At 51.3% G+C, this 13,814-nt stretch overlaps 1 protein-coding gene across 2 annotated transcripts; it reads right to left on the minus strand.

The window, feature by feature from the left end:
* Positions 1-290: 290 nt before the first annotated feature.
* Cpsf4l (cleavage and polyadenylation specific factor 4 like) lies at positions 291-12,632 on the minus strand. Of its 2 annotated transcripts, none has more exons than XM_021226981.2 (8): positions 12,492-12,632; positions 11,855-11,905; positions 8,813-8,965; positions 5,243-5,338; positions 4,441-4,534; positions 3,943-3,982; positions 1,518-1,664; positions 291-402 (listed from the first exon to the last, which is right to left on the minus strand). In XM_021226981.2, the coding sequence occupies exons 1-7, from the start codon at positions 12,628-12,630 to the stop codon at positions 1,518-1,520; spliced, it is 720 nt and encodes a 239-aa protein (XP_021082640.1). In that variant the 5' UTR covers positions 12,631-12,632; the 3' UTR covers positions 291-402. The 2 variants fall into 2 exon arrangements, with proteins under 2 accessions (XP_021082640.1, XP_021082641.1); XM_021226982.2 differs by lacking the exon at positions 291-402 and adding an exon at positions 484-687.
* Between the last annotated feature and the right edge of the window lie 1,182 nt (positions 12,633-13,814).

A 13,814-nucleotide genomic window follows, 5' to 3' on the forward strand; every position in this document is an offset into this window, starting at 1 on the left:
GGGAAGCAGGTGTCAAGCTGAAAGCAGCTGTTTGATTGGATTGCCCACTTCCGGGAGCACTTGAGGCTGCTGACCCAGAGCCGGAGCACAGGAGCCGGACACGGGATACAGACTGGCCTGCTGGAGTTCAGGGCACTGCTCCCTCCCACAGTTAGCCAACCTCTGCCTGTTGTAGTTTTTGGCAGCTTGCTCAAGCGCAGGATAGATGGGAATAAGCCAGATGCTGTAGGCTGTTTTCTGCATCCTGTGTCTCACTGGGGTGATGGGACTCACTGGACCACGGGTGCAGAATTCCATGGTGAGGCCATGGAGCCCCTTCACTAGGAGGATTTCCAGTTCCCTTGCTACAGGCTAGGTTTTGATGACTCCAACAGGCACAGTTTTCTTCACTGGCATGGTGGCCTGGGTTTTGAAAAGGAAGAAAGGTAAAGTCATGCCTTCTTATAGATTCTCCATACGAAAGTCCCTGCTTGTCGAGGAAACCACAGGCTAGTTTTCAAAAGAATGTATTGGTTTCTCTAGCCTCACAGGGGTCTTGTTCAGGAGACTAAGGTGGGAAAACCTCATAAGTGCCATGGTTTGAGACCAGCCTGGGAATAATCGCAAGATCTGACCCATAAGAGAGACTTAAGATTCTGGTTCAGCTCCCATATTGCCAGACAAAGTAGTTCTTGATTTCCAAGGTTCCTAAAGTCAAACAAACAAGAAAATAAACATTCTGTCCTCTTGCCTAGTGTTCTAATGTAACTATTCTTTTTTTTTCTTTTTGAAACTAGGTTTTGTGTAGCCTAGGCTGCCTCTCTATATAGCCAAGGATGACCCTGAACCATCTTCCTGGCTCCGCCTTTTTTATTTCTTTTTTTTTTCAAGACAGGATTTCTCTGTGTAACAGCTCTGACTGTCCTGGAACTCTCTTTGTACACCAGAGATCTGCCTGCCTCTGCCTTCCTAGTGCTGGGACTAAAGGCATGTGCCACCTGATTATTTGTTTGGTTAAAGAGAAAAATCACAGTGCAGGACAGATGATAATCTACCTCATAAAGGCATTGTTTATGGTTTACATTTTACTTACGTATTTTGAGACAGGGTCTTACCATGCAGCCCTAGTTTCCCTGGAACTCACTATGTAGACCAGGCTGACCTCCAACCCAGAGACCCGCCTGCCTCTGCCTCCTCGGTGTGGTGCTAGGATCAAAAGTGTATACCACCATGCCCAGCAGTTTGGTTTTCTTTGCAGACAGGGACTCACTCTGTAAGTAGCCTTGTCTGGCCTGGAGCTCACTTTGTAGATTAAATGAGCCCCAGACTTGTTGCAGTCCTCCAGACTGAATGGTGCATGCCAGGCTTACAGGCGTATGCCTCCACACCAAGCCCTTGGTTCTCTGAGTTCACATCCCTGAGCCCCAGTGTGGCATCCTCGTCTGCTACAGATGTGGAGTCGTGGTCTCCAACCAGCCCTCCCCTGCAGCCTCAGCAGACGGAAGCACTCTCCCTGCTCTGTGGGCTCTTTCACTTACCTATGGTGCAAGCTGGGCCCTGGAGCTGCAGGCAGGAGGCAGGGTCCAGCTCTTCTGATGGTGAACTATGGGCTTTGCCTGGGAAGGGGCCACTAGTGTTCTGTTGGAAGAAGCTGGAGTTGTTGGATCCCTGGGCTGGCTAACAAGCTGTAGATAGAGTGAAGTCAAGAGGAAACCATACTGCAGAGACTCCCTGTGTAGACTTGGTCACCCAGATACCCCTATCCTATGGTTTGGGGATTTGGCTTTTGTATTTTGACATGAGAGATTGCTTTGGATGGGGGGGGTTGATTTGTTTTGCTTTTACCAATAAATCTTTTTTAAAAAAAGAAGTAGGTCTTTGAGAATTTCATATGACATGTCTTGAGCATATTCATACACACACAGAGAGAGAGAGAGAGAGAGAGAGAGAGAGAGAGAGAGAGAGAGAGAGAGATTTGAGACAGGGTTTCTCTGTGTAGCCTGAGTGTCCTAGAACTCGCTCTGTAAACCAGGCTGGCCTTGAACTCACAGAGGTCCTCCTGCCTCTGCCTCCCGAGTGCTGAGATTAAAGTTGTGAGCCACCACCGCCCATGGAGGGATTTTATTTTGAGACAGTGTCCCATGTAACTCTGGCTAGCCTCAAGTTCAAGATGTAGCCAAGGGCAGCCCTGGCCATGGCCAGATCCTCCTCCTGCCTCCGCCTCACCAGTGTTAACATTTCAATTACCAAAAGCACACCTGTGGAAGAAGTTACCTGCGCAGGAACTTAGAAAAAAAGAGGTTTGCTGAGCTGACATTCTGGAGGCTGGGGTCTAAGACCTAGAGGTGTCTGCTTGGCTCCTGGGCAGGACCTTGTGCTATGCCAAGTCAACAGGTAGCGGGTACGTGCAGAGAGAGAGGAGGGGCCGTATGGAGCAGAGGACGGAAGCAAGAAAATCCAACTTGCTTCATAACAAGGATCTAGTCCCACGAGGATGCTGGAGATCTCCTACTAGGCACCAGGCCAACACTACTGCCCTGACGAACAGTACAGCCTGGAGGTGAGCAGGTGATCCTAACACATTCAAATCCAAACAGGCAATGTGCGGGTGATGCTTGGTGCTGGTCCAGAAAAACTGACAAGTCCTGGAGGGGTCATCCCAGGGCACAAAAGAGTCTTCTATTTCCCCCAACCTTTTAAGATTCATTTTGTTTTTTTAATTATGTATGTGTATGGGTTTGTGCCCACAGAGGCTGGAGGAATCAGATCCCCTGGGTGCTGGGAACTAAACTGGGGTCCCCTGTAAGAGCAGTGCCTGCTCAGAATCACTGAGCCCTCCCCAAGTTATCCTCATCTCTCTAGTTACTGAAAAAGCCCTTATCCCGGAGTGATGGTGCACACCTTCAATCCCAGCCCTGGGGAGGCAGAGGCAGGTGGATCTCTGAATCTGAGATCAGCCCGGTTCACACAGCAAATCTGAGGCCAGCCGGACCTCAAACAGAGCTAAATAGTAAGATAGAGAGGATAGGAGGGAGGGACAGAGGGTTGGAGGCATGAAAAGACAGACAAGCATTAGGAGACTGGGACGGTCAGCCGTAGCTCAGCGATAAAACACTTGGGCTCCGTCTCCAGCACTAAGATGGGGTGGGAGATATGATGGGCTGGGCATGGCCTGGAGATAATAGTGTGCTGACCCTTGAAGTGAGTTCCCACTGATACCTGGTAACAATGGGGGTAATATGTGTTTCCCTAGGAACCAGGAAAAGTGATGTAGCGTCGCAGTCTTCATTCAGAGAACTGACTTTGGACTGTCAGTGAAAAACATTCCCGTGGGATGTCAGGATGACTCGGTTGGTAGAAGTGCCTACTGCCAAGCCTGAAGACCCGAGTTCTACCCTTGGGACGCAGGTGGTAGGAGGAGAGAACCAATTGCCCCAAGCTGTCCTCTGACTCCCACGTGTTCGCCATGGCATGCACGTATCCACATACATTACATATAAACACAATAACAAGCAAAGAAAGGAAACCGTCCCTGTTGCCCAGCCAAAGAAAAGGAAGGCCCCGGGGTGATTATGGGGGGAGGGGTCTTACCCAGTCTCCACCATGGAGGGCAGGGACACTGGGAGGAGCTACTGCATGCTCAGGTGCCCGTTACACAGGACATGTGTCTTCTACAGGATTGGGACTCAAAAGAGTGGGGTCTCAAGCCGGGCGTTGGTGGCGCACACCTTTAATCCCAGCACTCGGGAGGCAGAGGCAGGAGGATCTCTGTGAATTAGAGGCCAGCCTGGTCTACAGAGCGAGTTCCAGGACAGCCTCCAAAGCCACAGAGAAACCCTGTCTCGAAAAAAAAAAAAAAAAAAGAGTGGGGTCTCTTGAGACTAGGACAGTGTTAGGAAGCGCAGACAGGTGTGGCAGGCAAAAGATGGGACCCTGTGTGGGCACCCCGAGTGCTGCGCTTACCTTCACGTTACTGGGGTGCAGTACCTGACTCATCTTGGGACTGAGGGGAGGAGGGAGAGGGAGGAGTAGGACAGGGGGGAGAGAGAGTGTGCATGTGTTAGAGTCCACTCTGGCCTCCACCCCAGCTCGTTAGCACGCTCAGCGCCAGCCTGCTGCAGACTCCCCATTCCAGAGCCCCTAGGGAAGGAGCCCTCACTGCGCAGAACTGCGGAGGACCGGGGAGTGATAGGAATGTCCCCCACTCGTTTCTAGGACAGCCTGTGAGAGGTACACACCTGCCTGCCCCATTGTGAGCACGTGTTAAAGAGGGAGGGCTGGAGTCCACCCAGCCAACAGCACCCAGAAGCCAGGGTGGGGCAGCAGCACAATGAAAACCACTAGGGAGATACTTGCTAGATGGTCTCCAGCTAAGGGCAGAGAAAAGTCCAGAAGGGCCTAGATCCAGATGGTAGGGCCCAGCACTCCAGTAGGTTAGGGAGATGGAAGAGACATACTTACTGCCCAAATTGGCACTTAGGTCCCTTGGGGCAGAAGCCGGTGAAGTAGTTGAGACACATTACTTGATGGACATGGCGGTATTTACACAGGGGACCTACTAGACAAAGAGGGAATGGCCAAGAGAGCCAGCTTCATCCAGAGGAGGAAGTCTACATGAGACAGCTCATGAGGAAAAGCATGGGCTGTGGTAGGTTTCCTGCCGTTGATGTCCCCGAAGCCAGGAGACAGATGGGGTAAGGAGCCTCGGCTCCAGTAAGGGCTGGACGTGTGTTTCAGTGGTAAAGCACAGGCCGACCACGCTGCAGGCCCTGGGTCCCCCCAGCATGAAGAAGGCGAGAGCACGCTCGAGCCACGTTTCCTCAGCGGTCCCTCCCAACCCGGTATAAGAATCACACCGGGAGACATATGGTCATGGGGCCCCGTGATCCACAGACAGCCTACAAAGTTTGTCTGGGAGCAGGGCAAAGGATAGAGCTTAAGTGGCATTTGGGAGCTGGGACTCATGGACTAGACCTTCTGCTAGAATTCTCAGCCAGGGTCCACACCCACCCGCCGTTGAGGAGGGTAGGACATAAATCCCCCAGCCTTCCCTGGGAAGCCCACTGTGTCCTATGCCAGGCTGCATTTTCCAGCATCTCAAGAGGCTTGTTCTACAAGCCTGGGACAGCTTCGGGACAGCTTCAGGACAGCTTTCACTGGGCTATTTACATGGCACAAAGCCTCATTGGGAGTACCGCTGAGCGCCTCGCCTGGACCACACTCATCCCCCTGTGCATCCCATCCCCGCCCACTGAGCTCTTACCGTCCTTGCAGAACCCTCGGTCATACCAAGGGCAGTCCCGGGGCTTGGCAGCTGGCTTCACGTGGAGAAAGGAGCAGTCCTTGTTGCTGCAGTTACCTGAAAACCCATTGTGCTTTGTATATAAGCAGGCTCACACTTAGGACCACCTCTGCATCCCCACCCCAATTTACCTTGACCCTCCCACCCATGGAACCCACGGGCCCGTCTTCTGCTTGTCCATCATCTTCAGAGGACCTCTGCCACGGGAAGAGAAAGTTACCCTCCGGTCATCTTCACTGTGAACCCTCCACTATCTCCAGAGCCTGAGGAGGGGCAGGGGTGTTTTGGAGGAAATACTAAGGACATAGCAGAGGTCACAGTAGGACCAAGCGGCCACCTTTCAGAGGGACTGCGTTAGCCTTGAGTCTAGGCTGTGCTGTCTGTGGGGGAAACAAAGTCTTGATCTTCTGCATTCCCACAAGGTGGCAGCCTTCTAGACACTGGCTGCCTGCCGGTGTGGCTTGTAGGTTTCACTTAGGCAGATCTGAAGGAGAAAGAAGAACTGTTCTGTCTCCTTTCCGTGTAGAAACCTGTGAAGATTTCTTCTCTCACCCTCCCTAAAAGCCTAGGACTGTGCTCTTTGAAACTAACAGGAAGTTCATAAGGTCTGCCAGAGAGTTATCTTATACATGGAACTTTTTTTTCTTTTTTGGTTTAGTTTTTTAAGACAGGGTTTCTCTGTTTATCTTTGGAGCCTGTCCTGGAACTCGATTTGTAGACCAGGCTGGCCTTGAACTCACAGCGATCTGCCTGCCTCTGCGTCCCAAGTGCTGAGAATTCAAGGTGTGCGCCACCACTGCCCAGCTACATGGGACTTTTTTACATGATGATGCTTTACCTGAGGAAGATTTCTCCATTTCACAAATGTGAATGCCAGCCATCAGAGAGAAGTGCCACATCTGTCCACTCAACTTCCTTACACCAAAAGGACTTATTGGTACATCCTCTGCTGTCCCCTGGGTTTAAGCCTCTTTAGGAGTCATAACAGAGGGACACATACACCTATCTGTCCATCCCAGCTGCACGTTGCTATATCTGCTCCTGGCCAGAAGATGGCAGCAATACCCCAACATCCAATGTCTTATGGATACCAGAGCTTTCCAGCTCCCAGGCATCTCGTGTGTGTATGTGTGTGTGTGTGTGCGCGCGCGCGCCCCTGAGTTCCTTGGACTTAGTTACAGAGCATGAGCAAGGCATTACTGACCCCAAAATAGTGCTATCCCCCGCCTAGCTTCATGGATGCTGGCTGCATCATAGGTCCTTTCCGTTAGGTTACTTCTTGGGTACCCTATGTATCACTTGCAACTCAGCAGCATTTCTTTGGTTTTGGTTTTCTGTTTTGTTTGCATTGGCTTTGGGTTTTGGAGACAGGGTTTCTCTTTGTAGCTCTGGTTGTCCTGTAACTTGCTCAACAGACCAGGTTGACCTCAAACTCACAGAGATCCATCTGCCTCTTTCTCCCAAGTGCTGGGAATAAAGGTTGTGCCACCATGCCTGGCTCAACAGTATTAAAAAAAATCAGAGACATTGAAGCAGGGCGTGGTAGCACATCCCTTTGACTTTGAATCCTTCCTTAATGTCCCAGATACTAGGGTTACAGCATGCAATATATACATATAAATTTTTTTGAGGCAGGGTCTTACTATGTAATTATGGCTGGCCTGAAACTCTACATAGACCAGGCTGGCCTTGAACCCATAGAGATCAGGCTGCTTCTCTCTGCCTCTTGAGTCCTGATTAAAGGAATGTACCACCACACCTAGCATATAATTATATAATTATTTTTGTAATATTAGAGATATTTGCTCATTGTTAAGAGCAAAACCTTGGGCTGGAGAGATTGTTCAGAGGTTAAGAGCACTGACTGCTCGTCCAGAAGTACTGAGTTCAATTTCCAGCACCCACATGGTGGCTCACAACCATCTGTAAAGAGATCTGGTGCCCTCTTCTGGTGTGCAGGCAGACATGCAGACAGAATGCTGCATCTTTTTAAAAAGGAGCAAAACCTTAGGTTGCATATACTCATGACTTTACACATCTGCCCTGAATTACTTGCAGGCAAATGTGCCCCCACTTCTGTTTCCGGTACCACATCTGATCACCTAGCCAAGAAACCCAGAGTTGAGAGAGTTAAAAGGACATTTCTAAGTGAAAGTGCTTTAGTCAGTGACTTCAGGGGACCAGCCTTTGAACAAACTGTCCTTTTATTCTAGAAAGACACTGTGCCATCCCTGCCACAGGACTTGGCCCCACAGAGCAGTCTGGAATGCTGGACTGGAAGAATGGGATGAACTTTCCCTGCCCTGGAGAGACTTTGCCCCCTTCAAGGTACCCAGGACCCCTCCCATCAGCACTAATGAAACTGACTATCTGCAAAAAGTGTGGCCCTTCAGTCTCTTAAATGAGGGCTGGGTCTGGAGAGCCAGCATGCTCCCTTCCTCCTATTTCTCCTCCCTCCCTCCCCTCCTTCAGCCCCTCAGTTTGGAAACCAATGGACTAGATCAAACCAGACCCACTGGAGCTAATCAAACACCAAGCTGTAGATTGACACCGAGAAGGTAAGACATTCACAGACTCCATCTTCCATGGAGGGGAAAGGTGACTGAGGCTGCCCTAAATAGCTCCTTGGATGACCAAGAGGGACTTGAGGCTTCCCAAGGGAGGCTGGAGCAGACCTGCCCACACAAGATAATTTTAGGGACTAGACTTCTGAACTCCATGGCTTTATATACACAGTGACTGACCTTCTCTTTCCAACAAATGATGTAGGCTTTCCCCTTTGGGAGGTAACATGACATTTTCATCTAAAATAAATGTTAGAAATAGCAGGAGAGCAGGAAGAAGATGGGGTGTGGGTGCCTCATGGGTACCGGTGACCGTTCTGAGCACAGCTACCAAATGCATCTCATTTGGGGAGGCCTGACTGGGCACAGCAGGGACTGAGAGACGGGTTGTTCAGGCTATTCCTGGCAGTCCTCTGGGTGTGGATTAGCCATGCCTGCAGTGGGGAACAACATTCTCTTCCCTTTGATGTAACCGCCCAGCTGACACCAAAAAGGGCAGATTCAGCTCTGCATCCTTTATTTTATTTATTTATGTTTGTTTGGTTTTGTTTTTGTTTTTTGTTTTTGAGACAGGGTTTCTCTGTGTAGCTTTGGAGCCTGTCCTGGAACTCACTCTGTAGACCAGGCTGACCTTAAGCTTTCAGAGATCCACCTGCTTCTGCTTCCCAAATGCTGGGATTAAAGTTGTGTGCCACCACCGCCTGCCTCCCTGTTGGTTTATTTTTGAGAGAGTTTTGTTGTGCAGCCCTAGCTGGTCTGGGGCTTACTAATGGCTTCAAACCCAGAGACCTGCCTGCCTCTGCCTCCTAGGTGCTGGGATTATAGCTGTGTTCCACTGGGCCCAGCCTTGGTTCTATTTTCTTGAGGGTTCAGAGAAGCAGGCAGCTTGGGCTTAGACAGATAAGGATGGCTTCGGGGGCTTCTATCCCTACCCATCACCCCCCACACAAACCAGGCAGGGCATTACCGAACTTTGAGTGGAAGTAGCACACCGGCATCCTGTCGACGTCATACTGGTGCAGGAAGTTGCAGCAGTCACCCTTCCGGCAGAGCCCCCGAAGCCAGTGTTTGCACACCACCATCTTCTCGCCCTTCTCATGCCGAAGCGGGCACAGCATCCCTGCAGAAGGCGGTACCTGCGGTAGGCCTCACCTAACCTGCCTGGAGGGGCTCCCAGGGCCTGTGAGGTACTCCTCCCCCACCTCTGTCCTCTCGGCGTCCCAGCACCCGAACACAGCCTAGGAAGGAAGGGCTAGAACAGTGTTAGAGGACCACACTGGGAAAGAGGTTATCATAAGAGACAGTGGGCCCCTCTCCCAGAGCCAAACCCCAGGAACCTCCAGGACACATGGGAGAGCAGTCGCCTCACCCCATGGCCATACCCAGCTCTTGCCATACTGTAAGGGCTTGCTGAATTCATGAGTTTTGCAGGGAGGCAAATGTTTTGGATTTGTTTCTTCCTTGTTTAAAAAAGAAAAAAGTAGCTGGAGAGATGGCTCAGAGGTTAAGAGCACTATCTGCTCTTCCAGAAGTCCTGAGTTCAATTCCCAGCAACCACATGGTGGCTCACAACCATCTGTAATGAGATCTGGTGCCCTCTTCTGGCCTGTGGACACACATGCAGACAGAATACTGTATATGTAATAAATAAATCTTTAAAAAAGAAAAAAGTTTTAGGTGTTTGTGTGTGTGTGTGTGTGTGTGTGTGTGTGTGTGTGTGTGTGTGTGTGAGTGTGCAGGAGCCCTCACAGCTCAGAAAAGACGTCTAATCCCCCAGAACTGGAGTTACAGACTCTTGTGAGCTGCCAGGTGGACGGGGAGCAGCAGCAGGGTCCTCTGCAAGAGAAGCAGGTGACTTTAACTGCTGAATCTCTCTTACTGTTTTTGAAACAGGGTCTCATGTAGCCCTGACTGGTCTCAAATTATTATGTTGCCATGAATGACCTTGGGTTTCTGATCCCTCTGCCTCCCACACTTGAATGCTGAGGTTACTCAGTTTATGCATGCACGCTGGGATCACAGGCCTAATGCATCTTTAGGCTACCCACAGAGCACCTGCTCAGCGTGTATTCATGACTTCAAACAGTAAGAACTGTTGGGTAGTAGTGGTGCACACCTTAATCCCAGCACTCAGGAGGCAGAGGCAGGAGGATCTCTGTGAATTAGAGGCCAGCCTGGTCTACAGAGTGAGTTCCAGGACAGGTTCCAAAGCTACAGAGAAACCCTGTCTTGAAAAACAAAACAAAACAAAGCCAGGCATTGGTGGTACACGCCTTTAGTCCCAGCACTCTGGAGGCAGAGGCAGGTGGATCTCTATGAGTTGGAGGCCAGCCTGGTCTACAGAGCAAGTTCCAGGACAGCCTCCAAAACAATACAGAGAAACCCTGTCTCGAAAAAACAAAAAACAGAACAAAAAAGAATACAGCCATGAAACAGGTGACTCTTAAAACGGGTGGTCATTAGAAAAGTTAGATTTGACCACCTCGGTATCTTATTCAGTAGACACTGCCACCGGAAGGGAAGGGTTGTGTCTCAAGGGGACTTGATTTATGCATGACCAGAGTGTCCCCTTTAAGAGCCCCTTCCCCAGCCACCATGCACGCATACACACACTTCCGGCCACCCCTGGTGCTATGACCTTCCTCAGTAGCAGCCTTCTTTCTTTGCAAGAAAAAAAGCCATCTCCGGTGCTGGAGAGATGGCTCAGTGGGTCATCTTCCAGAGCACCTGGGTTCAATTCCCAGCACCCACATGACAGCCCCCAACTATCTGTAACTACAGGGAATCTGACACCCTCATACAGACATAAAACAAATAAGTCATTAAAAAACAAAAAGTAAAAGAAAAGAAAGAAGCCATCTCTTTTGAGTTGTGAATGACTCAGTCTGTAATGGACCTGGAAGGTTCTAGTTGCCCAGAGCCCTGGGTGGCCAATGAGCTCCTTTCCTTTCTCATCCACCCGTCTAGAAGTGCACAAACAGGTCTGGGTCCTCCTTGCTTGACCTCCTACCTCCTGGCTTTTAGAAACAGAATAATAAGGGTCCCCAAGGCAGGCTCCCTAAGAGCCTCTTCACCTGGATTGATTGGCAGGCTTGGGGGGCAGGGTGGAGGAATAGGAAACCCTACTATTAGGAGTAAAGTATTCTGGCAAGTGTATATTTCTGTTGGAGGAACCTCAAAGTGACCCACAATCCAGAAGAGAAGGCCAAATGCCCAGGGAGGGATTTGCAAGGGAGAGCCCTGAGCAGCAGTGGCCATCACTCAGGAGGCTACCTAAGAGCTGAAGAAGTAGCCGGGATGATTGATCAGATTCCATGTTGATTCAAGGTGGGGAGGCCTGGTCGGGAAGAGGATGAGTTAGGCTGAGGAGGACTGGAGCATGAGAACACAGGTCAAAGGCCCCGGCCCACCACTGCCTCATAAGAAGAGATTATCGGGCTGGAGGGATGGCTCAGTGGTGGTTAAGAACACCAGCTGCTCTTCCAGAGGCTCTGAGTTTGGCTCCCAGCACCCACAGGGGGCAGCTCACAACCATCTGTAACTACAGTTCCAGACAGACCCAATACCTCCGGTTTCTAAGGACACATAACCTCATGTTTGTATACCCACACACAGGTACACATAATTAAAAAAAAAAAAAAAAGTTTAGCCGGGCGACGGTGGTGCACGCCTTTAATCCCAGCACTCGGGAGGCAGAGGCAGGCGGATCTCTGTGAGTTCGAGGCCAGGCTGGACCGACAGCCTCCAAAACAATACAGAGAAACCCTGTCTCATAAAACCAAAATAAATAAATAAATAAAAGTTTGAAGAAGGGAATGGGGTAGCCCCATTACCCTGGTACAGATGCCAGGGGGTGGGCCACGCCCAGGCCACTGCTCTCCTCATGAGGCTGAATCCTGTCCTGCCCCAGGTGCCAAGCTCACATTCTCTCCTAAGCCCCTGCTCGACCCAGCATGGTCCTCACAGCCATTCCTGTTCCCGCCCAGCCCAGGAGGCCTGCCTCACTCACCTTTCTCACACAGCCCTTGAGCGAAGAAGTTGCACACAGCTGAGTTGGACTCTGGAGAAAGAAACAGAGGAGAAGGTAGCTTCCCAGAGCCGAGCTCCCTGCCAGGGAACCTCAAGATTCTCCTCGGGCAAGTCCCACCTAAGCCTCTTACAGGCTTGGGTCTGTGGGGGCCCCCGTTGATCCTCTCTGGCTACCATCTCTGGGTTTTTTATTTTCTGCTGTTTGCTTGTTTCTTCATTCGTTTATGAGGCAAGGTCTGAGTAGTCCAGGTTGGCCTGGAACTCTTAGCAATCCTCCTGCCTCAGTCCCTTGCTGGCCACAGATTCTGCCACCAGAAGCAGCTGTCACTTGTGTCCTGTTGTGGCGACAGTGAGTCAGAGGTACCTTCTTCCCAAGCCCCCCGTCCCGACCCCAACACACACTTAAACTCAGTCTATCTCTTGAGACAGGAGGTGCAAGTCTTTGGGGGCAGTCAGGGAGCCCTGGAGGCCAGCGAGGAGCTTGGAAATCTGTCTTCCTGCCCTGGACAGTGAACTAACTATCCGGAAGCCGTGTAGGAGAGACAGAAGGAAAGTGGAAGTCAGGGAGGACAGCTACTCAAGGACCTGGGCAGGGGAACCATGGCATTGCCACTTACTGTCCATGCCCTGGAAAGGCAGGAGCCCAGTGCCCTTCTGCAATTCCACATCCCGCTCAAAGGCGAATGTGACCCCTGCCAGCCCCGCGATGACCTCCTCCATCTTCAGTCTCTCACAGGGATAGCGGATAGTGCCCATAGCGCCAAGCCCCCGCAGGTGACTCCTATATAAATCCATTGGCACTTAAGGGGCCAGGCCCTATCTGAAGCTTGCTCCCCTCCCCCCCAAGTCACCTCTTCCTTCAGGGTGCCAGTGGCTAGGTGACTGCATGCGACTCTCTAACTGGGTGTACCAGAGAGGCCCCACAGCTGTCTCAACCCTCCTACCCATGCAGGTGCAAGCAGCCCACGCTGTTCACACAATAATCCCCCATCGTCCTCAGGTGGGGAGGGACTGGCAGACTCACACCTGCTTATCTCTGTATATCACCAAACACAGTCAGGCCAAACTAGTGCTCCACTGTGGATGTGGGGACGTAGCCACCGGTGAGCAAGGGAGACATTGGCACTAACCGACTACAGTATTGCCATATTCTGCCAGAGCGTGGGTGGGGTGGGGCGGGGCGGGGGTGGGGGACAGAGGAAAGCTTCAGTTGGGTCCCAGCCACTTTCCCACTCACCAGGCCCTCTGAGACCCTGCTCTAGACTGAATGACCAGCCCCAAGTGTGCTTTTCCTAGAAGAGGACAAAAGGGATGAAGGCTGGAAGAATCGGAAACAGTTGCATGAAGGGGTCCTTTGTTTACCCTGCAGGCAGTTGCAATTGTAAACTTGGATGGAGGGTGGAACCGACCCAAGCCTTGGGGGTGGAGGGTGGCCTCCCAGCTAGGAATCCGCTGGGCCACCCAGAGCCTTCCCACTCCCCCTCCCCCAGAACGTGCTTTGTAAATGAAATCTCCATGAAAATGTTGGTTTATTATTATTGTTATTATGCCAGCCCTGTCCCGCAGGGCTGAGGACTTCTGAATCGGCTTTCTTAGGAGCATTTTTAAAGCTCTAATTAAGCCAGGCTGTCCCCTCTTCCTGCTGGGTCCTGAACTGGCCTGGCCTCTCCTGGAGCCACTAACGTTTCCAGGACACTTTAGCCTTTGAGGCCCACAGAATCTCCTCCCGGGACCCAGCAGGGAGAGGTACACAGTGCCCTGCAGGCCTGGGGCTGAGCAGACAGAACCCAACCTGCCAGCTTTGTTTCCTGCGGCTAACACACCTACATCTGTTGTGCCTTTGAACTCCAGATCCGAAAAGAAAACAGCTGGAGAGATAACTCCACACTGGGAATGGCCTGGGAGCTGGGTGAGGCTGGAGTAAGATCCGTGTCCACACT

The sequence above is a fragment of the Mesocricetus auratus genome, unplaced genomic scaffold (assembly GCF_017639785.1).
Source record: "Mesocricetus auratus isolate SY011 unplaced genomic scaffold, BCM_Maur_2.0 Super-Scaffold_100007, whole genome shotgun sequence".
NCBI lineage: Eukaryota > Metazoa > Chordata > Mammalia > Rodentia > Cricetidae > Mesocricetus > Mesocricetus auratus.

Coding starts and splice junctions, on each gene's coding strand:
- Cpsf4l (XM_021226981.2), bottom strand. CDS start 12,630: ATGGGCACTATCCGCTATCCCTGTGAGAGACTGAAGATGGAGGAGGTC. Junction 8,966..11,854: donor TCAAGGGCTGTGTGAGAAAG/GTGAGTGAGGCA, acceptor CGCCTTCTGCAG/GGATGCTGTGCCCGCTTCGG. Junction 1,665..3,942: donor TGCACCCCAGTAACGTGAAG/GTAAGCGCAGCA, acceptor CTCTATCTACAG/CTTGTTAGCCAGCCCAGGGA.